Raw genomic sequence first — 25071 nt, forward strand, 5'->3', positions numbered from 1 at the left:
GGTTCCCCCCGTGTCGCCGTGTCCACCAAGATCGTGCCTCCTCTTTTTCTTTTTTCCGCCCCCCCCTGAAACGAAATGTGATGCATCCCAAAAGCCTTGCTTCGGGAGGGGGAAAAAAAATGGAAACTAGAAAAAACAAAAGAATTTGTCTCGATTCTCCCAACAAGACCCGCAAATTACGGACCGTAAGCTGCATGGGTTATCTCGCAGCAGTACAGCGCGCCCAGCACGATTGCCTCTGAGTTGGCACTGGATCCTCTCCAGCCAATTGCAGTACTTACAAGAACCATGGTGACAGGCAATGTGGACAGGCTCCATCCTATTTGGTCTTGGGCACTGAACGAAAGTACCCAATGGCCTGTCAGTGTCGATCCTTGAATCACTTATATTGCCGCGACGCAAGGAGTCTATCAGTCATGGTCCTGCTACTCGCATTTCTGCAGCAGACCTGCAAGGCACGAGCTTGGTGTTTCGGTCGAATAAGATTGAAAACCGCCGCTCGTGTCCAATGCGACGGTTGATGATCAAAATGGAAAACCGATATTTTGGTGTTCAATCAAGTGGATGTCGGCCTTTCCCGTTATCATTGCAGTATACCGAATACCAAGGGACCAATAACTTCAGAGCAACCCACAGAATAATGAAGCACAGGACTTCCGTGGAACTGAGTGCACCTCACTTGAGCCAATCAAATGTATCTCCAAGCATATATCATTCCTAGGCCATGCAGTTGTCGTGGTTGGAATCCATCAATACGGGCTAATGTTAGTACTATATATCAGTAGCTGATGAGAGCTACGAACCTGGCAAATGTTCGAGACACAGGCACAGACTTTTTGTGTCTAAAGTGCATCATCAAATCAGGAAAGGGACCCCCTTAAAGAGTATTCCGAGCACACAGGGGTGGCTCGAGTACGGCTAGGTGCAGAGGACGCATTTTCTTCGCAATCCGCAGTTTTACTCCCAGATATCTGATATGCTACAAGAAAGCTGTGGCAGATATTCTATAATCAAGTTGTTCTGAATTAACAGCAGGAAATCAAAGATTGATACATAGACTCTGGGCTTAGCCTCCAGGACCAGCCAGCATTTCAACCACTTCTGCAACACAGCTTACAAACCTTGCAGGTGCAAGTAGGTGACTGACATAGGCATCAGTAGACAGAGGTAATCCTATCATACAGTTCCCCAAAGGCTCACAAAGAAACGAACGGCCACTGGAGTATGAAAGACACAGATAATCCGAACTACAAATATTGATAACTATTAATATACTATTATCACGATATTGAATTCAGGAGAGAATCTGACCAATCAGGGCTTTCGAATCACAGGATTGATACCTCAGCTTCTGTATTTCTTTACCTGCTTGACTGCCGGGCTGCATCTACATGCCTGGGCCATCCTTCTTTTCTTCTAATAAATATATAGAAGCATTGCTAACTGAGGCAGTGTTACGGTTCCCATTAGCTAAAAGATTACATGGGGCACGACATACTCTCTGATGTATGCAGAAATGCGTTATCAGATGCTTCTTCAAACGCTTCTCAATGATTTGGGTTGTAGCTGGGCGACCGCAGGACCTCCTACTGTCTACTAGTACTAGATCACAGTCCCAGCGATTAGTCTCCACAGTCAAGGGTTAAGCCTTCATAGTACCCCATCTTGAAGGTGAACGGCCCCGCAACTTTCACCTATTACTGCTTGCCAATTTGTGCCCTCTGCTCGTCATGTTGGTCTGAACCCATTATCCAGGTATCCTCTGTTATCTATAATGGCAATCGTGTATAGACAACCCCTTAAATGATTCCCGTGCAGAAATGACATGCAGTCAGCCAGCCCATCTATAAAATCCAATGCATAATACTAGTAGAAAATATCACGTTCCATGTCTCCTAGCTATTTCTCCCAGCTTGAGTTTTTGAACGCTGCAACCGTGCGCCCTCTCGATCCTCCGAGCCAATTTGGAGCATGAGCCTTTTGCATACACGACAGCAACCACTGCTATCTAGTTCGATAAAAGACGTGTATAAATAGTATGTTAGCACCCCGTATGTAGACGGGGACACGCGTTTGGAGCGTTATTCCCCACCTCCTGCTAAGCGAATGCCGGTGCGGGTCCCTGTAAGAGCCACTTCATCTCGCTCTGAAACAACGGTTGATCCTATAGATGTCATAGATGTCTGTCGATCACTAGAGCCAATCCCTTTCGGTAGATGTTATATCTGCTCCAGGAATGCATGGATGTGACAGATGAATTTAATCGAGCACTGGATATTAGGGGATGAATCTGACAGTTGAGCGGGGGATGCAATGGGGGGCGTATTTATACCGTGCGGTCTAGCATGCGAAATACAAAGAACAACCCACTAAGCCATGTGGCAGTCTCTGCTTCTCCTTCTCCTTCTTCGACCGGCCGCGGCTCAGCTGTCGGGACCGGTCGGTCCCCTGACTTCTTATGCTTCCAAAACGGCTACCAAAGTCTGCAACATCATTGACTACGGCGGCTATCCTAACAATGAGACCGATATTGGATCGGCCCTGCTCAGTGCGTGGGATGACTGCGCCAAGGGCGGGCTTGTGTATATCCCACCGGGCAACTACTCGATGGCAACCTTCAATGAGCTCAAGGACGGCGTATCATCAGCTGTGCAGCTGGACGGTGTCATCAACCGCACGGGGAGTGATGGGGCGACAATGTTGTCCTTCCGCAACTGCATCGACTTCGAGTTCTTTTCAGGCAACTCCAAGGGGACCATCCAAGGAAATGGACACGAGTACCTTGTCAATGATGAGTACGGCCCTCGTCTAATGCGCTTTCAGGACATGAGTAACTTCTCTGTTCATGGCTTCGCCCTCGTCGATTCTCCTTCCTACTACCTTACACTCGATACGGTCAGCAATGGCGAAATCTACAATATTGTCATGCGCGGGCCTACCGTGCTGGGAGGGACTGATGCCATTGATGTCTGGGGACAGCATATATATCCACGATATCGAAGCCACAAATGGTGATGAGTGTGTGACTGTGAAGAACCCATCCTCCAACATGGTGATTGAGGATATCTTCTGTAAGGCCAGCGGAGGCATGTCGATCGGATCTCTGTCTACCAACACCAACATCTCCGACATATACTATCGTCATATCTACGCCAACAACGCGGACCCGTGCTTTATAAAGTACCATGGCGGCAATGGGACGGTCAAGAATGTCGTCTGGGATACCGTGACTGTCAATGGGGGCTCTTACCCTTTTTCTATTGATAGCGCTTGGGGTACCAAAAGGGAGGGAGATGGAGTTGAGATTACCAACCTCACATTCAAGGTACTGCAATTGCCCCTAATATGATCAGACCTATTGCTAACTTCTAAAACAATAGAACTGGGTTGGATACAATTCCAATGACTCACGGCCCTCCATTCGCTTTCTATGCACTTCGGAGGTGCCTTGCACAAACATCACTCTCGAGGACGTCTATATGTTTTCCGAGGGTGACTATGCCACATATGAATGCCAGAATGCTTTCGGGGAAGGAGCTTGTCTGAATGGCACTGCTACTGCTACTACATCAGCCGGCTATACCGTCGTACAAACGGTGACCAGTGTCGCGTATGATCTTCTCTTCTTCTGCCTTCCTACATACAGTGACATACTGACTCAAACCCAGCACATATATCACCTCCCGGATGGCCAATGAATTCAGCACGGAATTACTCGCAATCTCATCCTACACCATTCTTCCAGTGCCGACCAGTTTCTACCCCGGCCAGACCCCATATTCTTCCCTCTTACATCTGACCGGGCCTGGTGGTCTCATGACCGCCAGCTCGGCTTCATACAGGACAAGCGCCGTTGCGGCATCGAGCCAGCAGGCTTCTTCCTCGAATCTGATCCCCATAACCACGACTAGCTAAGCTCAAGCAGAACAAACCGGTATATTCACACCCGAGGATCCGACAAATGACTCCTGTGGTCCAAATTATGATCCGCCAGAGGTTAGCATACACCCCAAATTGTCGGATCACAAGCATCACAGTCATCTGGCATATCATCTCAAGAATAAAGCGCATTAAAAAGACGAAAGAGGTGACTCTAACCAGATAGTCCTGCCATGGCGTGTGACTATGCGACTATCCCATTCTTTGGCCCTGTGTCTCTGGAGCAAAGTGCCCACTTTATCATCCATATAGCTTGATCACTGAAAGAACAGTGTTCTCGCAAATATAGAGAAAAGCATATATACTTCCACAATAATCACTAATATGAGTTATCTTCGGCCCACAATTTGTTTTATCGACCAAGCATCAATTCTTCAACTTTTCATTTGATAATCAGATCAGATTCTATTTGCCAAAGGTGAAGCTGGAATCTCTTATCAACAACTACGCACGCACATGCGATCAGTATGTAGGAATGTTACATTAACACTTCTTGGCGATCTAATTCTCGATCATTCCATGCCACATGGAGGATAAAGTACAATATTCATCGCCGGAGCTATGGGACAGTTTTCAACATCAAACCCTGAGACATCTCAATCACGCCTGGGGACGGTCGGGAGAAACAGTACCCTTCACCTTGGCGGTTTCGGTCTCTCCTTCTCCCTTTTGGCTCTTGCCAGGCTCGTTCACGAACGGGTTATCAGTATCTGTGTTAGACAGGCCCTCCTGCTTAGAAGAGATGGTGGCCGAAGAACCTGGTTCCTTCCGGCTGGCGGGCTAAGGAACGTGAGTAGTCAGTTAGGTGTTGCTTGAAAAGTGCTGCAATTTTCAATAGATCGAGAACAGCCGCTCCTGGAGATAGCTCTTACCTGGTCTGCCTCCGAAGGCGCCTTTCCATCTGTTGATGGAGTAGTACCGGAGGACGAGGACGAAGAATCTACCTTCTGCTCCGAGTCGCGATCGGGCTGAGGAGTAGCTTCGCCCGCTGGAGACTCGGCCTCCTTCTTCTCTTCCTTCTCCACGTGTCCAGGTCCGTGAGCTTCCTCGTGGCCGTGCTGGGGTTTCTTCTTCACCCCGCCCTGAAGCAGGTAGTATGCTGTTGGGAGACCCAGACCAACAGATGCGATGAGCCTATTGGAAAACGGTCTTAGTCTCACGCGTTGAACGAGTGCGACTCAATTCCGGGGAGAAGGTAACTACCATGGCATGTCGGAGGACTTAGGAGCGTCATGCGACTGAGCATAGGTCCTGCGTGCGAATTGCTGGGTGGGAGGTCGTCGAGCTGCGACGCCGATGCCGGCACCGACGGCCCTAGCAGATGCGCGGAGCACATGAGGACGTGCGAGAACCATTGTGAAGCAGGTGGTAGCTAGATGAGAAGCTGAGATACAGTATGGGTCTCAGAAGCAAGAAGAGAGAGACGGGATGCAGTCAAAGAGACGAGCAAAATAGGACGATGAGGAGAAGAAAGAGAAGGAGGGAAGGAAGTATGAAGAAGAGGAGGCTGGACGGGGATGGTATGACCTAATTGAAGGCAGGACCGGCAGTCCTTACGTTGCAATCCGATGCATTCTGACCGGAGCGGCTGCTGCCGGGGTGGCTCACGTTCCCTGCTGCCCAGTCATTTACCAGTCACTTACTCGAGAGTTACCTGGCAACTGACGCTGCTCCTTATAAGAGAGCATGTACTTCATAGGACTAGCCCCGTAATTACCGCGAATGATGTAATTGCGCCGTGCGGGGAAATCACTGGATTTCGCCTTGACAGCTTGGACAGCATCCTCTAGACAGATGAAAATTGATCTCTCAGACAACATCAGGAATTCGTTATCTCCTACTACATCTGAAGCTCATATCTTCAATTGACCTTGTTGGTGGCAGTCCAAGGTCGCCGCATAGTTTGGGGGATTGGATGAGGATGGACCATGCACCAATGGCCGCATGGTCCGCCGTAGGAGCTTGTTTCTGCCTCAGGCTTTGAGATCAGCTCCGATAACAGTGGCAGCACCACCTGAACGAAGGCGATCCCTGATACATCCCACTTGTTGATCTGGTTGTCCCCCAAATCAACTACATCCCCAGTTTGGTTGTCCTTTTACAACCCCAGTCACTTCAAATCACTCTCAGTTCCCTACCTACTATAATCAGGTGTCTCTACCCGCCACCCTTCTTTCAACTATCCTAATCACAACGCTCAAATCTACTGCGGGGCTTCACCATGGCGGACCGACACTCCGTGCAGCTTAGCCTCAACAGTCTGCTCTCTAAGCTGGGTGATCCCGATCCGGACATGAGATATATGTCTCTGAATGATCTGCTCGGGATCCTAAACAGCCCCAGCTCTACATTTTTGGCCCACGACCAAGGTGGCTCATCAGCGCTGGCCGAGTGTTTATTGAAGGCCCTGGACGACCAGCACGGCGATGTCCAGAATCAAGCGCTGAAATGGTATGTTAAACCTCACTTTCGATGGATCCAATATCACTAACTCGTGCGCGCTGTCTAGCCTTGGCCCTCTCGTCCTCCGAATGCCCTTCGAAAGCCTCGCGTTGCTGCTTGAAAAGCTCACGAACCTAACAGCCTCCCAGACCATTGATACCTCCGTCCCGAACACCGCTTTGAGATACATCGTTACAGCTCTACCTCGCCCTCAGGCTGGGCAGCCCCCCAGTCAGGAGGCGACCATGGCTTACTCGGCTGTATCTCGGGGGCTCATCCCTCGTTTGACTGGCCCAACCCCATCTCCTACAAGTCGGAGAGGCTCCATCGTCAAGGGAATGCTGGAAAAGGATCCATTAAAGGGTTTCAGTAGTGACGCGATCGACGTTCTGATTCAAGTCGTAACTTGTTTTGGTCCTTTGCTGAAAGAACCCGAATTGAGCGCCTTGCAAAATTCCGTCATGTCCATCATCGATAACGACACGGCTGGTACCGTGGTTACAAAGAGGGCTCTGGCGGCTATTTCAGCCCTCGTCTTCCATTTCTCGGACGCTCAGCTTAGCGCTTTTGTAGGGGGGCTCGTGCAAAGATTCAACTCCACACAGCTTAGCACTGTTCATCGGCGTCACCTGATTGCGGCTGTTGGTGGTATAGCTAAAAGCGCCCCGGCTAAGTTTGGTCCTCATCTGCCTACCCTAGCCCCATTTATCTTTTCTGCTGTGGGCGAGGATAACCTACCACAAGTGAGTCCTTGACCCGTATCCGAAACTCTTCTCCATTTGCTCACGCTCTGACCTGTGCAGTAGTCAGTCCAGGTCCCAGCGTCGTTTTCCGTACGCTCGATTGCGTGAGGGACATCATCTTGCTAGTCTCTTTCAACTTATTCCTCAGGATGGCGGCTTTCCATGTAATATAGGATCTCGCCTTATAGACTTGATGAGCCTTCAGTCGTCTGGGTGCCATGATAATACCCCTAACGAGAAAATGCAATGATGCCTCCCCTCGTTACCACAAACGGAGTTCTATAGGGTTACATAGCAGGCCTTGCGAGTAGTAAATGAGTTGCGTTTCTTGGTCGGCTTCAAGCCAGCCAAAGGTAGGGCTACACGGATAGGTCTGTGTTCTTATGGGAATTTGAGATGTTCACAATCCGCCTGGATGTCATTGCAATATCTCTTCGGCTGCCGATCGTGGGCGCGCTCCTTCCGTCGTCGTGTGTCAAGCTGCCACTGGCGGTTTCCTACCAGCCAGGGCTATTTCAGTGACCTTGACGTTGCACTGACAGTCGCTGCTTCCACTTGCACAAATTGAGGCCAGGCAGCCGAATCACTCCTCCCTCCGACCTTCTTGTCTATCTTTTCTCTTCTCTTCTCCCACTACACATCTCATCACCCGTACCAGAATATTTACTGTCTCCATTACCCTGCATCTTATTCGGGACTACATTTTACCACCCCATACCTTCTCACCATGCACATGCTTCGCTTGGTTGCTTCTGGCCTAGGTCTTGTAGCGTGCTCGACTGCGCGCAATATCATCAACCTACAGCCTGACCATCAAGGGACACGCCTTCTACCTCTTAGTCATGGAAATTCTTCTGCTCAGGACCTTGTGGGGCGTGGTGCTAGCAATCGATGTGGCCCTGACGTTGGCAAATGCGCACCGGGTAAATGCTGCTCAACTGCTGGTGTGTTCTCCGTTATTCTCCTTGGTTAAAATCAAATATGCTAAGTTGCTACAGGTTATTGCGGAGACTCGAAGAACCACTGCAGCTCTCCCGACTGCCAGATCGATTATGGTCATTGCGACGCTCATATAACCCCAGGAGGTCCGCCTACTGACAAGATTCCCCGGCCTCTGAATGGCAACGTCCCCTATGGTCCACGCTTCATTCGGTCTTGTACTGTTCCGGGAACCATTGCTCTGACTTTTGACGATGGTCCCAAGGAATACACGCAGGACCTTCTTGACCTTCTCGACAAATATGAGGCTAAAGTGACGTTTTTTGTTACGGGAAACAACAACGCGAAGGGCGAGATTGACAGCCCTGGGATGCCTTGGGCGTCACTGATTCAACGTATGCACCGCAGTGGACATCAAGTTGCAAGCCATACCTGGTCGCATCAAGACCTCAGCAAGGTTACGCAATCGCAGCGCCGGGTTCAGCTGCTTTGGAACGAAGTCGCGCTTCGTAATATTTTGGGGACAATCCCCACTTACATGCGCCCCCCATATTCCAGCTGCACGGCGGAATCCGGCTGTCTGAATGATCTTGGCTCGCTCGGGTATCATGTCATTCTGTATGACATCGACACTGAAGACTACAGCCATGATAGTCCGGAGGCGATCCAACGATCCAAGGACATTTTCGATCGGAACTTGGACTCTCGGATAGAGTTTGATAGGCCCTGGCTCGTTATCGCTCACGACGTCCATGAACAAACAGTGCACAACCTCACCGAGTACATGTTGAAAAAGCTTATTGCGGAGGGTTACCGCGCGGTGACAGTTGGCGAGTGCCTCGGTGACCCCCCAGAGCTCTGGTACCGCAAGGATGACAATTTTGACGACCGCAATATACGGAAATCCAACAAGACCAAGAACTCGGATACCAAACCCGTGTCAGTTGACGGCATGTGTGGCGAGAACACCTCGTGTCTTGGATCGCGGTTTGGTCCTTGCTGCAGTAGCACTGGTTTCTGTGGAAGCATGTCTTCATTTTGCGGTGAAGGGTGTCAGCCCGATTCTGGGTATTGTGGTGACAATGCCACCGCCGCCTCTACTGGTTACTTTAGTTCGGCCAAAAAGCCCTCCAAATCGGATGCAGGGTCCCTGCTGCAGCTGAGCCCATCCGTGGCGGTTGTGATATTGTTGACCCTTATGGTGTTGATGGAATAAGCCAATTATAGAGGCTACGGCCCGGTCGGCACTTTTATATACGATCGCTTGGTTGTATAATGTTGGGGTGTGCATGCATTGCGTCATGAGGAGCCAAGGTGGACTTCATAACGCTATGGATGCTTTCCAGAAAAGTGGTGGTCTTGTACTTTTACTAGAGTTTAGTCTTACCAATATGATGAATGCTTTGGGCACGACTCGGTTGCTTCGTGAAATCAGTCTTGGCTGTGGAACCGCATCAATATCTGATGTTGACACTTGTAGATCTTCTCCAATACAATGCCGATGCTCGATAGGTCCCGTAACATCCTAGTGACGATACCGATCTAGTATGACATAAGGTATATAGAAGCAGCATGTAAAGCTATCAGTACAACAAGAATACCCCACTGGTACAGTGCAGTTTCGTAGTTGACCGTACAATATAAAAAATGCTTCATCGGTACAGAAGACCGAGTACAGACGCATCCCATCACTACGAATAGTGCCGAAGGTCACCGTTTAACTATCTTCAGCAACGGCGCGATCCTCGCCCTGCGACTCAGACCAACTCTGTAGGGCACTTTGCTCGTCGATGATATCGGGCTGTGCTTCGTTGGCCCTTTGGTAGGTTTTAAGGGTGTAGTTGGGGTTGTTTCCTGGTGAGTATCTGGGGTTTGTTCTTCTTCTTCATGTTGTTGGTGTTCATGCGGTTCCAGCTCAGGTTCTGGTTCTGCCTCTGGATGTGCTTGTGGATTGGGGGCGGGTTCTGCTGGGAGGGCATTCTCTTTGTCGGATTGAGGTTGTGGTTCCAGTGGAGGCTCGGTAGGTGGTAGTGGATCGATGGGGTGTTCTTCAACTGTGATCTTTCTCTTACGGCCGCGCTTTTTGGGCGCTGCTGCCGCTGGGGCCGGGGGTGTTTCTTCCTGGACAGGTGGGTCGGCGTTGCTGTTGTTGTTGTTGTCATCGGGTTGGTTGTCGTGAGTTGTTGGGTTGAGTGGTCGCTCATCTATCCAGATGACGTCGTCTTCGACATCGGACTCGTATGTTTTTGTTAGGGTTAAGGATGTGGTTTTGCCGCGTTTGAGCTTCTTCTTTTTGGGCTCTTTTGGTGGGTTTTTAGATGGTTGGCTTGTGTCTTGTAGGGGTGAGTCGATGAGGATAGGAGTTTGGTCGTGTTCTGTAGTAGCGAAGGGGTCGGTTGAGGTTGTTTCCGGAGGCACAGGGATTGTGGTCGTGTTGTTTGGTGCTGAATCAGTCTGATCTTGTTCATCGCGTGGTGGTTTCGCGTTCTTCGGTGGTCTTCCTGGCTTGCGCTTTTCGGGTTTATTGGTATTGTTGGTGGTAGTGGTGGCCGTCGCATCTTGATTTATTGCAGCACTAGGGTGGTGGGCCAATTCATCGTCATCGTCGTTATCAGGAAGGCTTTGCTTCTTCTTGCGGCCTCGTTGTTTCTTCTCGACGACTGGGATCTCAATGGTTACTGGACCGGCGAGCTCGTCGACGCTTCGATGGGATTGCTGCGCTGAATTGTCGCTCTTTGATCTGCTGACTTTTGGCGATACGACTGAAGAGAAGGGCTCCGTATCGTGTGGGGAGAAGGGGGTTGGCTGAACGGAGTTATGTCGTTGAGGGGATTTGTATGCGATCTCGGTCTGGACGATGCCGGTTGGATAGCTAGCGAAATCATTGTCAGGATAGAAACTCCCAGATGGGCGAAGGGATGACTCGAACATGTTGTATGATGCTCCTGTTGAGACTGAGTAGTTGGAGCTTGTATGTTGATTGTTCTGCTCGGTTGGTTCACGGGTATATAGGTTCGTGGTGTCTGCGGGCGGAAGGTCCTGTCCGGTCTCATATTGTAGTCGTTGGTCGGGTATATTGAGCTGCGGGTCTGCATATAGTGGAGGCTGCTCTGAAATGTTATCAAGATTGCCTTGGTTGATTAAGGCTATATCGTTAGGAGCGGGGAATTCCGAAGCAATCTGCTCATGAAGAGGTGCCGAATCTGTCTGCGCCGCTTCCATCGCAACAGCGTCCTGATGCCCAGTGTGTCCTACGTGATGCGCTTCTTCATCATCAAACAGTCGTTGCTGCGCAAGACCAATTTCCGTCATCATCGTGCCTGGGGACAATTACGCTTGTTAGTGTTTAAACTAGAAGAACTCCACGCAATTCTCACCAATCGACCCGCCTCCCACATCGCCCGGTATCCATCGCTCTTCTCTGCGCTGCTGGGAGGAGGATATACCCCGATGTGCTGATTCCTGGGATTGTAGGAATTGGTCGAAATTAATGCTCATGTGCGAGTCATGACCTGTCTGCTGGGCTTGGTAGTGTGCATCCTTCTGCACGTCAACGTGTGTGTTATCGGCATTGGGCCTTGGGGATGGAGGCCCCGCCAAAGGGTCGTCTTCATCGTCGGAGTCCTGAATCACACGCTTGGAGGACATTTATAGGGAGACGTAATATGTCTGGACAAAAAGAGGTCAAATAATCATGCGATTTGGTATCATTCGATCTGGTAACAATGATTTTGATGACCGCGTCCCGGAAATCTGGGGAGCGGAGCGACGCGAAAGCACGTGCTGATAAGTACTGATGCCTGAGGCATCATTTCCCTTGCGGGGAATGTCAACAAATGGGCGGTCAGAAGCGACAAAACGCGAACAGAATGATGTATCTACATAAAGGTATCTCCGAGTTCGTTACATGCCCCATTATTCCATGGTACTCTGCGGTCGCATCACACCTCGGCCGAAAAACTCGCTGACCACTGCGAATCGGTCCTTGGAACGTTGCAGCTCACCCTTGAAAAGATCGTGTTGATCTGCCGATTCAACCTGTCTCTTCCGGATGGCCTTGATCGTCGAGTTCTGCGGCGCGCAGACAGGGCATTCAGCATCTTCATCCACTCTGTTCAAACACCTTTGATGGAAAGAATGCTTGCAAAGGAAGTGCACTGTAGGAAGGTCTAGAGCGCCGCCACAGGACATGCATCGACGGGCCTGGAAGACGACTGGTTTGCTACCCAATTGTTCAAGCTCCTTCCTTTTGTTTTCGGTCTCCGTACTATAACTGGATATCAAGCGGCGATTCTAGGTTCATCATTAGATCCAATGTGTCAACGAGTGTGGAAAGTGACCAACCGTAGAGATCTCCTTGCGTTCCCGCTCAATGTTCTCGCTGAGGTACTTCTTCACGCGACCCATTGTGACAACAGCGTTGTTGCTCAGGGTTTGGATAACTTGAAGCGGTGTCATGAGGCCTCCCTCATCGATTTTCTTGAGAACAGCATCTAGCTCATCTCCAGCTTCCTCCAAGATTCGAGGGCTCGAGGCAAAATACGTGAGCGCATCCACATAGAGTTGAGGTTTCTCTGGCCCGTATCTTTTCAATGCCTTGATGGCACCCTGAGTATCCTTGGCAGAAGTGAACGACCTAAAGATGTCGGACAGGAGGCCTTCTTGCTCCCGCACCAGTGTAGAGCCCTCGCGGAAGCCAGACAGATCAGAAAGTAGAAGGACACTAGAGGTGGAGATCGGTATCTAAGAAGAGATCAGCACGGGTGAGTGAAAGCAGGCATTAGTAGTAGTCTTACATCCTTGCCCTCAATGAGCTTCTCGGCCTTTTCTTCCCACTCCACTTTCTCCGTAACATCTTTCTTTCGACTGGCAGTGTCGAGGTACATCTCGAAAAGCGTCGTATAGAGATCTACCTTCTCATCTTCTTTCAGGTTCTCCTGTTGAATAAGCGCCTCTAGAAATGAGATAAACTCATCCGGATGGCCCACAAAAACCGAAAATGCAGTCCTTGGTTTTGGGACTTGATAATCTGTTGAGGGCTCCGCGGTATTATCTTCTTCTGGAGGCACTGTTTCGACTTCCTCTGGCTTCGGCCCCGCGCTAGCGTTCATCAGAGGCAGAGGAAGGAAAGCAGCTAAGCTTTGTAAAGTACTGCTTGTTTGTGCTTGTGGTTCCGCCGGAGGCACTTCCACCTCGGTCCTGGGAGTATATTGGCCCTTGTAGTACTTGATGAAAAGCTCGGTTGTTTTCTCGGGGCAGTTCGATAGCAAAACTCGGGCATACTTCATCAGGTTATGGTAGGCCTACAGTTGTCAGCACTCAATGTTAGGACCATAATGGAGGGTAAGCACGAACCAACTCCGGGTCTAACCTCCAGATGTACTCGACGGCCTCTGCATATTTCTTAGAGTCCTCGATCAGGATATCAACCACTATGTCGTTTTCGCCGTATTTTGTAGCCAGGTACGCAGCTTGCTCATAGTAGCCACCTTGTCTACACATAGCGATTGCAGTTTCCAGGTCAAACTTGAGCTCACCAGGTGCTTTGATAAAGGCATCAAGCTTGCCGGTGTCTTTCAGCTTTGCATAGCAATTTAGGAGCAGAGTGGTATGGTCAACTGTAGCTCGGTCATGATCATGGAGTTCTTCCAGGTACTCGATTAGGTTGTGTATACGCTGTGTATCGAGGTACTGTGCAAAGGTTAGCGTCAAATCATCATACTGGGCCAGCGGGCGGTTGAACCTTTCGAATCACTTGGGAAGGCTCTGTGTTATCGATCGCTCTAAGGTACTGTTGCATAGCTGTATCATAGTCTCCTCTTTGGTAGAGGAAGTCACCATATTTACGGTAGATTGCGTTTTGCTGAAGAGTGTCGACGCCCGTTTTCTGTGCCAAGTTGATCGCTAATATGTAGAGGTTGCGCTGGTAGAGGATTTCAAGCTTCTGCTGGAGGCTTTTCTCGCGATATCGGTACAGCTAGTAACAAGAATATGAGTTACGGCTCATGTTCAGATTGATAGGAGCATACCTTTCCATCTGTAGTGAGGAGAAACAGATCCCCCCATTCGATGAAGATATTCTTCACGGAAGACACGAGAGACTCGGAGTGCGCGATGAACTTCAGATCGGTATCAAGCAGGGTGAATGTGGTCGTCTTGAAAATATCGTCGGCTTGATTGACACCGATATTTCGCAAAGTGTCTGGCTTCGAAGCCGTATCTCTAGGCGGACAAACCAGAGAAACATAGTCCTTAAACGTATTGATCAAGTCTTTACGGCTCTCGAAGGCATAGCTGGGACCACGGCCGTGTGGTCCGTATGTATATATCGCATCCTCCCGGGCAACAAGAACATCACCTGTGTCTTTATCCAAGCTCAGGCAACCGACAGCACAGCCCATATCGTCCAGCACGCGGGCCGGCTGGCCCTGTCCTCTACCGGAGATGATCAGGGCCAGGATGCGACTTGTCGTGGAAATATATAATGTCGATACTGGTCCACTCTGCACGCCAAGCCCCGTTATCGGTTCCTCTGATTCGAATACGATGCGCTGTCGCGCACCGCGGTCATGGATCAAGTCACCGCGAATTATCGTAACGGACCCATTCGCAAATCCAACTGCCACCTGCGACAGATCGTCAAGGACAGCGAAAGCCGATACCTGCCCCATAGATATTCAGCATTCATAACAAACATTCGGAGCAATTATCCATACGGGAAACATCCGTCTTGCATTCTGGACTGACGTTGTTGACAGGCATCGAGGGGCTCCGGTCTTCTTCTCGGGCTTGTCGAGAGCCCAGACCTTCACGACCGGCTCATTGGGAAGGTCTTCCGCTATTGTTACCAGTAGAGATGTCCCTCCTATTTGCCTGATGTGTGCAATGGAGCCCGTCTCCGATGCCTTGAACGACCGGACAAGCTTGAAGTTCGTCGAGATGATATGGACAAAGCCATCGCTGGATCCGAGAAAGAGGTTTGCAGAGCCGGTCGAGAGGGAAAGGATGTCAGACTGTGACCCATTTGGTGTTAGATTTGGGCGCAACGGGTTCCGGGGGGGGCAAGAGAGATCAAGGGGCGTACATTGAAGATCGAGGAGCTCTCCTCCGGGAGTTTCACCGGGGAGACGTCGAAGAAGTTGAATGCTTTCCACTAGATCACTTTGAATTAGTTCAGTTCGATCTCCAATGCGGAGATGAGATCTGTTCTCACTGATGTCAACGCCATCTGGAAGTGGCCCACCCATGGACCGACGACGAGGAAGATAGATAGGGTGGGATGGGATCCGAGCTGGAGTGACCGTTCGGCAGGTCCAGGTGGATGAGCTCCGCCGCACTAGCGCCGTAGCTCCGCCTAAACCACCCACGTCATCGGGGGCCTGCCAACCATTTGTCTATCATTTCCATTCACAATCCATAGAAACATCTCAATCAATCCTATCCCGTTAGTTCATGCTTCAATCCGCCTACTACGAAGCTTTGGTGCCTGTGTGGCCTTTGAGAATACAGGAACTAGGTCTATCCCGCTTACACAACCAACTGATATATATCTAGTATGCTAGTTGAATGCTGGCAATACTAGTTCTCACCAACTAATCCACTCCATGCAGTGTTTCTAACATCACTACACTGAATGCGACAGCCAAAAAGAGGTCAGTTAGTTCGAGTCGAGTCCTTAGTCCTCACCTAAACTACTTGAATGCAAGGTCCACATCATTATAGCAACGCATGATGGTGTCAACTCGACAATTCTCCCGTTTATACAAACAATGCCATACACTTTATCGTATCCCACACTTCTCATCCAACACAAAGACCTCAATTCCAAACAAGCGGTGTCTAGCTGATATTCGGGCCCCGGAACGACCGCGTATCTTTCCTAGCGCAGGATGGGAAAACATCGATTCTTCCTTACAAGTTGAAGAGGAGGCCATCCCTACATACAAACCCGAAAGATTTTATCCAGTCCACATCGGCGAAGGTTTCAATCGCCGATATCAAGTGGTTGGCAAACCGGGTTATGGATCAACAGCGACAGTATGGTTATGTCGTGATTTACTATAGGGCCAAATGATTCAATGTTTTATAGGCTCAATCTCACAGAACAGGGACCATTGTTATATAGCATTGAAGGTCTACATAACCTCAACATCACCTACGCAAGAAATCGCAATCTACAAACATCTGAAAGCCATCCAATCTAACCACGCAGGCCAGTCATGCCTCCGAGGGTTGATCGACATATTCCAGGCCCCGAATCCAGACGGACATAGAACTCATACTTGTCTTGTGCATCCACCTCTTGGGATAAGTCTCGACCAGCTCTTGCCGCTACTCCCTGATAAAGTCATGAGTAGCGCCATGGTAAGAACAACGATGCGAAATATTCTCGCCGCTCTAGCTTTTCTACATACCGAGGCCCGAGTCATACACACAGGCCAGTATTTCAATCATTTCTCCAAAGCCATCCTGATATTACAATAGGGTACAAGGCTAGGAAATACTAACTGTTGCAATAGACATACAACCGAACAATATCCTTCTGGGTATTAAAGACAATACGATTCTATCAAAGTTCGAAGAAGCATAATTCGAAGCGCCCGTGCCACGAAAGACTCTCGAGAATCGTACAGTGTATCTCTCACGACCATTCCCTATTTCATACGGGACACCTGTTCTCTGTGACCTAGGCGAGGCTCGACTCGGCACAGACAATCAACAGGGAGATATAATGCCAGACGTTTATCGGGCACCGGAAGTCATCTTGAACATGAGCTGGGACTATAAAGTTGATATCTGGAATGTCGGAATGGTGGTGGGCAACCCATTCAAATAAACCTACCAGTACTACCATGACGCTAACAGCAACCAAAGATCTGGAGCTTATTTGAACAAGGACATCTCTTCCAAGCCCGGAACCCCGAAGGTAGATTAGACGATGGACACCATCTCGCCGAGATCCAAGCCGTATTGGGAAGCCCTCCTTCCCAATTCCTGGCTCGAAGTGAGAGGAGCACACAATTCTGGGATGCTAGTGGTCAGTATACCCCTCTTCTCCCTCTGAACAACCCATATGAGGGTATCCGCCACACCTACAGGTCTTTAACATCGAAACCAGGTCAATGGAAAGGCCTAGTTCCGATCCCAAAGTACGACCTCGGGTCCCGGGAAGAAAGACTGGAAAATAGCGAGAAAGAGGATTTCTTACGCTTCCTTAGACGAATGCTGCGTTGGCTACCGGAAGAGAGAGCCACTGCAAAGGAGCTTCTATTTGACCCTTGGCTGATGCGTGGTCTCTTCAAATAAAACCAGACATGACCTTGACGTGTGTTTTCGTCCGTCAAGGGGCTTTTGGCTTACCTCTTCCTGTACTCTGTTTGATAGACCTCTATTGGTTATTCATGGGAACATGTGGGAATGGCTAGATGGCGGTACCAGCGATACTAGACCTCATAGGACACTACTATATTTCAGACGCTTTTAGAGAGCGAACATGTTCTAACCTATTTTTTTCTAGAATGTCTTCTATGGTGAATGCTCATGGCAAATAGGTATCATTGCTGTTACTATCCCGTACTATTCAAAATCATCTGCCATTAATGCTGAAAAGTTTTTATAATATATATAAACAAGGATATCATGTCGCTATGCCCCATATATGATGCAAGTTGCCTCGAAATATAGACCCAAGAACAATAGAGCATAAGGAAACGAAGAAGATTGCACGAGCGCCAAGTACGCCTGTCGTACATGCAGATGGTTTCAAGTATCCAGGTGCACTGCAGAGCGACCAAGGCCCGCAGAGGATGATGGCCTAGATTTTGCACTCCTGCACTGCTGGATTTCATTGTTGATCTCGAAGCTCTGCTGAAGCCAGCTCCCAGCGTCGGCAATGGCTTGGTTAAGATTAAAACTGTCTGCACCAGGGGCGAGACCTTGCCCGTCTTCAAAGGTAGTCGGATTGGTACCAGATAGGATAATTGGCAAAGGGCTGCCCTGAGAGTCGCCTGGGATGTCCTCTTGAGCAGGGGGATCGAGTGGTAAAATGGTAGGATCGCCATCTTCATCATGCTCCGAGGACGAAGACGAGGCTGTATCAGTACCAACAGACCCTGGCTCCATCCTGCTTGACATTGGTTCCTGTGGAGATATGAATTGAGGTCTGGCCTTCTCCGTACTGAATGTGAAAGGTGTCACGGCATCAATGATGCATTGAGTACTCATTGGCAATCGTGCAGTTCCTGGAGGCTTTGCCCGGGAATATCTACCAATTCGGTCAGAAATGTTCATCCGATGGAATGGCGTAATGTAGTTGGCAGGTGACGAAGGCTGATTGAATGCTTCTCCTTGATTGTGCTCCTGGCTCTTCAGATCATTCTGGAAAGACTTTTGTGCATGCAACAAGGCCGCCTGTGTGTTGAAATGTAGATCCGGGATTGTGTCATTATCGCATTCTGAGTTAGGTTTGAGCGCAGAAATTGTGTGCAGCGAGGTGACATGCTCTGCCATGGCAGGATTCACCGAAACCTGTTGGGCTGAAGGTAACCTATCACTGACATTTGCGCCTGCAGCATTGTTAGTTGATCTTAACTTCCGCGATTGTGAGCTAGCCTGGTGATCCGTGCGATCAGAATTTTTGGACACGTTCACATGAAGACTGTGCAAGTTCGATTCGGTCCTAGACATCTCGGCTTCAATGGCCTGCATCGAAGTCGTGCTTGGGGGTATTGGCACGTGCTGGCTCGATGTCTGGCCGTCTTTAGCGCTGATTGCCTTGTCTGGAACCTGATCGTTTTCCGTATATTCGCTATCCGGCGACGTAGCATCGTTTTCCGTTTGAGCGGAGCGTTTCCCACGACGATATTCAAACTTTGGTAGATGAGAAGTTGAAGTATCCACACAAAGTGAGTTCTGCTGGTGCTCCGAATCTGACACGGACCCTCGTATAACGGGTTGGGCTCTAAGATTCCTGCTGGTGAGTTGGGATTTAACACTGTCCGGAACATGGCTGTCAAAAGTAGTGTCATCTCGTGAGTTCGTGCGCGTTCTGAGTAGAGTTCTCGTTGTTACTCGATAGTCGGTCCCTGGAACTTGTATTGTATAATGCCGTTCGTCCCGATGCCGAGACAATATTGTAGCTGTAGGAGACGTAGGTGGATCAACCTTTCGAAAATCGATCCCTGCGCGATCCTTCCTTAACCAGCTTTGATCGGTATGTTGGAGTGGGGTCAGAGTATCCAGTTGCCCGCTGGCTCCAATTGCCTTCTTATATTGTATAGTCCTCTTTGTCGTGCCGCTAAAACTTGGCGTTTCGCCGCGACTATCTCGCGGTCGTTTCAACAATGGCCCACGAGCAGCATTTTCATGGGGTTTTTGTTCCGCTGAAGGGTATGGTGGATTAGAAGAAGGAACGGCAGACTTTGTGCGAGAGATGTCTGATGGGTCACGGTATAGGGGTCGTTTGCGCGGGATAGTCCCTGGGATCACAGGCCGCTCCAACTGAGCTGATTCTCCGCCTCCTTTCCGTCCTGAGCCGGCGACCCTTTGCCTGTCTTTCCTCCAAGGGTTGGCCCAACTGTTGTCCAAGGGTCCGCGAAGCGAGGCGGAAAGGATGAAAAGCGGGGTGCCATGGAGATAAGCCTGAGCGAGCTTTTCTATCCGCTGATCTCGAGCAGCACGGTCATTGTCGTCTAAGTCATCATCGGAAGCGACAAGGGAATCGGTGTCTAGATTGGGCGGGGAAGGCGAGATTGTTTCCAACGAGAGCGGGGAAACTGGATGACGGGGTGGCATCAGGGTGAAAGGGGGCGGTCAATAACAGGGATAAAGATTCCGATACTGCAGCAGTCCGGCACCGACTGCATCTGAAGAGGAGCAACAAAGAATGCGGGGGATTGATCCTCATAGCTCCTGGAGCAGGTGGGTGACGGGCATCATCATCATGCATGGATCGATCTTGACCGCATCGGCCAGCGTCCATCCACTCTCTCGGCCTGAACCACTTAACGCGTCTCCGGCGCGGCTACCCCAGCAACGCCCCCTGCTTAGCTAAGACATGGCACTTTCTTCACTAGGAAGGCCCCCTTGAGCCCGTGAATATTGTCATACAGAACCCTTGGAATTGGACTCGGCAAGTCGTCGCCCTTCAATCCACGCCATTGGATCCAATGGCTGGAGTTGCATAACCCGAATCCAGGTGAGGACGGAAAACACATACGAAGCAGCTCAGGGATTTACAGGAGTGTGCTGTTTGGCAAGACAACAACTGGGGATGCTCTTAGCGCCATCTTTGGCAGGGAAGAGGCGCAAAGATGCTCCCCACATCCCCGAAATTGGTGCTAAGCTGCTAGCAGGCATGAACTGCAGGAACTGAGCCGCATTTACCCTCGTCTCCGATGGCCTGGCCACAAGCTGTCCATGGCCCACAGTGACAACTCGGACATCCAATTTACTGTACGGAGTACTCCGTAGGCTCCGGGTGAATGCGCCGTCAACCGACTCACCAGCGATGCCTCATTTCCCTAGTGTGAGCATGCTGGGACTGGTATGATCCTCGCAAACTATTGAGGACGGAGGATTTATTCGCCAAAACTAGGCCAGCTGAAATATTTCCGACTCCAGTCGTTATTATCATATTATAGGCGAGCTAAGGACCACGCGCAGTTAATCCCAAAGGAATGGTCTCGTATTCATTCGAGAGGCTCATTATACAGGAGTATAGGGACTCATCCTCGGCCCGCTGGCGCTGGTGGTGGTGATGATGATGATATCGAAGATGCCGCGCTAGTCGCAAGGTCTACCTGTTTAGGCCACCAGACGGGTTTCCTATTGTTCCGCACTCCGCACGGAGCAGGTCAGAGGTGGTGGCGGCCTATCCTGAAACCGAATGCCCCTATTTAGATCGATCTTAGTTGCACGGAGATCGGAGGCTAGCAGGAGTGTAGTAGACAGTAGATGGATAGTCTATCTATCTACCTAGATGGATCACCGTGCGACAGTCGTATTCGTTCCGTTGCCAAGAGTGAGAGTGTCGCAGCTCCAGATGCACTTCCGAATTCGAGGACTCGAAGATATTGTCAACACCCGGGATCAATGGGAGAGCAATAAGGGTAGAGCGCAATGCTATGATTTGCATCCTAGGATCCGACAAGGATGGTCTGGCGGTGGTCCGACAAGTCCGACGATCATGGCTGGGGAGCGGGTGGAGCAAGACTGAAGAAGAAGAAAGAAAAAAAGGAAGCCCCCCTGGCCGAGGGAGTGAGTGGATCTCGCACGACTGACATCAACCCGCTCGCTCTGTTCTTCATTCTTCTCCATCCTGTCCTCTTCTTAATCACGCCGTTTGCCCTCGCATCTTTTCGACCCTTTTCCTTTCTTTCTTGTAATACTATTCTCTTGGCTTTTATTCCACCCCTTTTCTGAACCTTTCCCATGCTTGACGGTTCCAATTGATCATCGTGGTCCTGTTCTTATCCTCGTCTCGCCCACTCCACTCCGCTCGGCACCTTTTCCCGCTCCCTCTCTCGGTTTAATCGATAAGAAGAGAGACAAGCAATTGCTTGACCGCTGAGAATAAGAAGGATCTTGCACGAAGCGCCCGTCGCCAATTCTATCGACTATGGCTCGTGTACGGAGAAGGTCGAGTAACCTGGGGGCGGATATCCGGGGAGACACCACCGCTCCCGCCATGGCGACCATGAACGAAGTCAGCCCTATTGAGCCGGAAGCTCCTAAATGGGATCAGGTATGCATGTCCTGCGACTAGAGGATGACCCTCGCTGGGAATCCGCTCCCCCGCTCACTCCTTCATCAGGTCTTGCAGGCTCAAGCCGCCGAGAAGTCCTCCAAGCCGCATACGAAACGTCGCAAGAAGTCCCTGCTCCGTCGCTTCAAGGACACCTGTCTCAAGCATACCTGGGTGCTGCCTCTCGTCATGCTCGTTGTTCTACTCGCGCTGTATGCCGTGAACCCGACCGAGTCCAACCCGATGCACAGCGCCATCTTCTTATCGTATCCTCAACCTCCCAAATACCCTGGCGGTCCGATCATGTATGGAAAGGGCCCGAAAGACATCAGCTTCGTTTGCTTCTATATGGTCGTGCTGTCGTTTACTCGGGAATTCCTCATGCAACGCGTGATCCGGCCTTTCGCAGTGTATTGCGGGATTCGAGGCCGAGGCAAAACCGCACGGTTCATGGAGCAAGTGTACACCGCTATGTACTTTGCGATCTTCGGTCCCTTTGGCCTGTACGTGATGAGCCGGTCGGATATCTGGTACTTCAACACAACGGGCATGTTCGAAGGATTTCCCCATCGAGAGCATGAAGGGCTGTTCAAGGCATTCTATCTGCTCGAGGCTAGCTACTGGGCCCAGCAGGCGCTCGTTCTCATGCTTCAATTGGAGAAGCCCCGCAAGGACTTCCGGGAGCTGGTTGCACATCACATCATCACTCTGGCTCTAATCGGATTGAGCTATCGGTTCCATTTTACCTACATGGGTATCGCCGTTTACATCACGCACGATATTTCCGACTTCTTCCTTGCTGTGAGTAGCCTGACATTGTAGTCTCGTATTTTGTAATCTGTGCTGACCTGATCGTTATGTAGACCTCTAAGACCTTGAATTACCTGGACTCGATCGTCACTGCGCCTTATTTTGTTTTCTTCGTGGGCACTTGGATTTACCTCCGCCATTACCTGAACCTCAAGATCCTTTGGGCCGTGCTGACCGAGTTCCGCACCGTTGGACCGTTCGAATTGAACTGGGAAACCCAGCAGTACAAGTGCTGGATCAGTCAGTACATTACTTTTGCCCTGTTGGCCAGTCTGCAAGCGGTGAACCTCTTCTGGCTGTTCCTGATCCTGCGCATCCTGAAGAACTACATCTTCACCAACGTCAAGAAGGACGAGAGAAGCGAGGACGAAGATTCGGAGGAGGAAGAAGTCGCTGTGACCGATGCTAACAGCCACGCCACCCTTGCGACCGGTATCGACGGACCCACGCTGACTGCCCGTGGCAAGGAGAACCAGACTCCCCAGGTCCTGGTCAACGGCGAGCCCGTCAACTCCAAGAACTAGCTCGGTGCAGTTGCGACGGCCAAGACTGGCTGATTTATTGGAGATGCGTCTCCATCTACGACCCCCGCGGGCTGTATGAATTTCTATGGGCTTGTTTATATTGTATGAACGGACATTTACGACAGGCTTGTTTGGACCTTGTTCAGAAGATACTATTGTTTTTCTTCTCTTTCTTACTTTTGTCCGGTGCTTCTGGTCTACCAGACGTTTCCCTTGATGTGGGTCATGGCGTGCGAAAAAAAATGCATGCAGAGAGTGTGGGTTTAGTTACGAGTTCCATGAGTGAGCGGACCTGCCATGGACTTTGCAGGTTAAATAATATAATAATAGATCATTGAGCTATACCATTGAGCTATACCATACATCGATCGTATTCCTAGACGTTTTCCATATAGATATGTCCTACGATCAGCGACGACCTCAAACGACCCCCTCTCAAGAGTAAAAAACCACCCAGGACGTAAACGTATCGCCCCCCTTCCTTCCTACCCAGTAAATCCAAACCACACCAACACCCCCCAACACTAGGTAGAGCATATACCATCTAGACCAGTCACCCTCGTCCAGGTCTATGGCACCGTGGGCGTCCGTCTCCCGTAGACAGACAAGCCTCAAGCGCCAACATTGGAGGATTCCACCTCGGCAATACTGGACATATCTTTCGCATTCGAATGAACCCTCGAAGGGATATTTCGCGGCAGTGGTGGTAGGCAAATCGAGCAGAGGATAGCCATCGCCAATAGGGTATGTAGTGCCATCCATGGGCACTGTATGCCGGGACATACTAGAGCAAGGAACATGCCGTGGGATGGGCTCGTGTGTGTTCGCGGTGCGGTTGGATGAAACCCCGAAGGGACATTCAACCCCGCGACCATAGAGTACTCCAGCTCAGTATGTTACCCTCTTTCCAGAATAGGTATCGTCATGTAGATATGTAGTATCATGAACACCATGTGTCAGTACTCAGGCCAAGGGCCATGTATTGATATAGGAAGGCATAGTTGGCGCCACTAAGGAGTTTGAAGGTTCTGGCTGCATCCTCTGTAACTGAGGCAAGCCTTTGGAAAGGATATCAGGAATTGGTATTGTCATCTCGTCGGGCGCATAACACCATAGACATGTCTCCCAAGCATCAATATAAAAGGACCCCGTGCAACCCGAGGATCATCAAGGTGTACACTCCCCTGCACCCAACCGTGGGTTGGACATTGATTGATAAGCTCGATGGCTGTTTGGTTGAAACCAGGTAGTAGTACTACCTAAGTGTTATCGAGAAGAACTTAAGAAGAGCCCGTGCACAACGTAGTCAGGGTTCTGTAAATTCCAATATATACACTCAGGCCCGACTGTTCAAGAATCATTCCACGGCACAGGTCGATGGAATAGTAAATAACAAGCCGATCCGACACCACAACATAGGGTTGTGCACCCATATGTTTGGATATTGGTACATTTAGGTGCCTCTTCCTTGGTTTGGTGGCGTTGAGCTTCCGGTTGAGAAGGTGGCATTGCGGGGGAGTCCAGATTAACACTGTAGCGTGTTGGAGAGGAAGGAACAGATCTTCCCATATACATTGGGTGACGGGGTTGGGAAGGCATCTGCGCAAATTAAATTAGTATTCTCTCGTTTTCACGACGCGTATTAACGGGGGCAGAATGAATGATGGCCTCATGATGGATGGAATGGCGACCCCCAACGGCGAACGTATCGCAGAAGCAGGTTTCATGTACTAGTGACGGAAAGCCTGTTGAGAGAGCCAAATGTAGTAATGGGCAGCCAGACAAATATAGTGTTATACAGCTTGCCAGAATGAAATATAGTGACAGACAGCCTGCCCCAAATACTCAGGATCAGGTGCAGTGACACAAACCCGGTACTCACGGCGATGAATGCTTCCAGGGTACAACAAGGATAAGAAGTTGAAAAAAT

The 25071-nt window shown here is 50.1% G+C and overlaps 8 protein-coding genes across 8 annotated transcripts; 4 read left to right on the forward strand and 4 right to left on the reverse strand.

Moving 5' to 3' along the window:
- Positions 1–2376: 2376 nt before the first annotated feature.
- Positions 2377–4230, forward strand: BO94DRAFT_564504 (RGase C; the record flags this gene model as incomplete). The annotated part of the gene is made up of 4 exons (XM_025614426.1): positions 2377–2967; positions 3020–3325; positions 3381–3610; positions 3669–4230. 4 exons carry the CDS (start codon positions 2377–2379, stop codon positions 3913–3915), a joined length of 1374 nt encoding a protein of 457 aa, XP_025469487.1. The 3' UTR covers positions 3916–4230.
- Positions 4231–4350: 120 nt separating this feature from the next.
- Positions 4351–5294, reverse strand: BO94DRAFT_622582 (uncharacterized protein; the record flags this gene model as incomplete). The annotated part of the gene is made up of 3 exons (XM_025617090.1): positions 4351–4719; positions 4812–5073; positions 5143–5294. The coding sequence occupies 3 exons, from the start codon at positions 5292–5294 to the stop codon at positions 4540–4542; spliced, it is 594 nt and encodes a 197-aa protein (XP_025469488.1). The 3' UTR covers positions 4351–4539.
- A 397-nt stretch (positions 5295–5691) lies between these two features.
- BO94DRAFT_564506 (glycoside hydrolase/deacetylase) lies at positions 5692–9279 on the forward strand (the record flags this gene model as incomplete). Its single annotated transcript, XM_025614427.1, has 5 exons — positions 5692–6390; positions 6449–7124; positions 7699–8070; positions 8143–9131; positions 9177–9279. The coding sequence occupies exons 1-5, from the start codon at positions 6161–6163 to the stop codon at positions 9277–9279; spliced, it is 2370 nt and encodes a 789-aa protein (XP_025469489.1). The 5' UTR covers positions 5692–6160.
- A 403-nt stretch (positions 9280–9682) lies between these two features.
- BO94DRAFT_379082 (uncharacterized protein) lies at positions 9683–11857 on the reverse strand. The gene is made up of 3 exons (XM_025607247.1): positions 11441–11857; positions 10993–11383; positions 9683–10935 (listed from the first exon to the last, which is right to left on the reverse strand). The coding sequence occupies exons 1-3, from the start codon at positions 11709–11711 to the stop codon at positions 9774–9776; spliced, it is 1824 nt and encodes a 607-aa protein (XP_025469490.1). The 5' UTR covers positions 11712–11857; the 3' UTR covers positions 9683–9773.
- On the reverse strand, positions 11845–15337 carry BO94DRAFT_379075 (tethering complex subunit PEP5). Its single transcript, XM_025607246.1, has 9 exons — positions 15277–15337; positions 15148–15216; positions 14780–15076; positions 14093–14725; positions 13807–14040; positions 13419–13754; positions 12860–13366; positions 12408–12806; positions 11845–12356 (listed from the first exon to the last, which is right to left on the reverse strand). The coding sequence occupies exons 1-9, from the start codon at positions 15289–15291 to the stop codon at positions 11979–11981; spliced, it is 2868 nt and encodes a 955-aa protein (XP_025469491.1). The 5' UTR covers positions 15292–15337; the 3' UTR covers positions 11845–11978.
- Positions 15338–15794: 457 nt separating this feature from the next.
- On the forward strand, positions 15795–17369 carry BO94DRAFT_554958 (kinase-like protein; the record flags this gene model as incomplete). The annotated part of the gene is made up of 5 exons (XM_025613757.1): positions 15795–16105; positions 16172–16487; positions 16678–16878; positions 16938–17100; positions 17182–17369. The coding sequence occupies 5 exons, from the start codon at positions 15795–15797 to the stop codon at positions 17367–17369; spliced, it is 1179 nt and encodes a 392-aa protein (XP_025469492.1).
- A 284-nt stretch (positions 17370–17653) lies between these two features.
- BO94DRAFT_533221 (uncharacterized protein) lies at positions 17654–20008 on the reverse strand. Its single transcript, XM_025611291.1, has one exon. The coding sequence runs from the start codon at positions 19854–19856 to the stop codon at positions 17826–17828; it is 2031 nt and encodes a 676-aa protein (XP_025469493.1). The 5' UTR covers positions 19857–20008; the 3' UTR covers positions 17654–17825.
- A 1575-nt stretch (positions 20009–21583) lies between these two features.
- Positions 21584–23359, forward strand: BO94DRAFT_379214 (TLC domain-containing protein). Its single transcript, XM_025607248.1, has 3 exons — positions 21584–21807; positions 21877–22608; positions 22671–23359. Exons 1-3 carry the CDS (start codon positions 21682–21684, stop codon positions 23139–23141), a joined length of 1329 nt encoding a protein of 442 aa, XP_025469494.1. The 5' UTR covers positions 21584–21681; the 3' UTR covers positions 23142–23359.
- Positions 23360–25071: the final 1712 nt, after the last annotated feature.

The sequence above is a fragment of the Aspergillus sclerotioniger genome (assembly GCF_003184525.1).
Source record: "Aspergillus sclerotioniger CBS 115572 chromosome Unknown BO94scaffold_8, whole genome shotgun sequence".
NCBI lineage: Eukaryota > Fungi > Ascomycota > Eurotiomycetes > Eurotiales > Aspergillaceae > Aspergillus > Aspergillus sclerotioniger.

Excerpts from the sequence above, each read along its gene's own strand:
- BO94DRAFT_379082 (XM_025607247.1), bottom strand. The coding sequence starts at position 11,711 with ATGTCCTCCAAGCGTGTGATTCAGGACTCCGACGATGAAGACGACCCT. Across the intron at positions 11,384-11,440 it reads TGTGGGAGGCGGGTCGATTG|GCACGATGATGACGGAAATT; the intron begins GTGAGAATTGCG and ends AATTGTCCCCAG. Across the intron at positions 10,936-10,992 it reads ACAGGAGCATCATACAACAT|CTATCCAACCGGCATCGTCC; the intron begins GTTCGAGTCATC and ends TGATTTCGCTAG.
- BO94DRAFT_379075 (XM_025607246.1), bottom strand. Across the intron at positions 15,077-15,147 it reads AGAGCTCCTCGATCTTCAAT|TCTGACATCCTTTCCCTCTC; the intron begins GTACGCCCCTTG and ends AATGGGTCACAG. Across the intron at positions 13,367-13,418 it reads GGAGGTTAGACCCGGAGTTG|GCCTACCATAACCTGATGAA; the intron begins GTTCGTGCTTAC and ends TGACAACTGTAG.
- BO94DRAFT_533221 (XM_025611291.1), bottom strand. The coding sequence starts at position 19,856 with ATGCCACCCCGTCATCCAGTTTCCCCGCTCTCGTTGGAAACAATCTCG.
- BO94DRAFT_379214 (XM_025607248.1), top strand. The coding sequence starts at position 21,682 with ATGGCTCGTGTACGGAGAAGGTCGAGTAACCTGGGGGCGGATATCCGG. Across the intron at positions 21,808-21,876 it reads AAGCTCCTAAATGGGATCAG|GTCTTGCAGGCTCAAGCCGC; the intron begins GTATGCATGTCC and ends CTCCTTCATCAG. Across the intron at positions 22,609-22,670 it reads TTTCCGACTTCTTCCTTGCT|ACCTCTAAGACCTTGAATTA; the intron begins GTGAGTAGCCTG and ends ATCGTTATGTAG.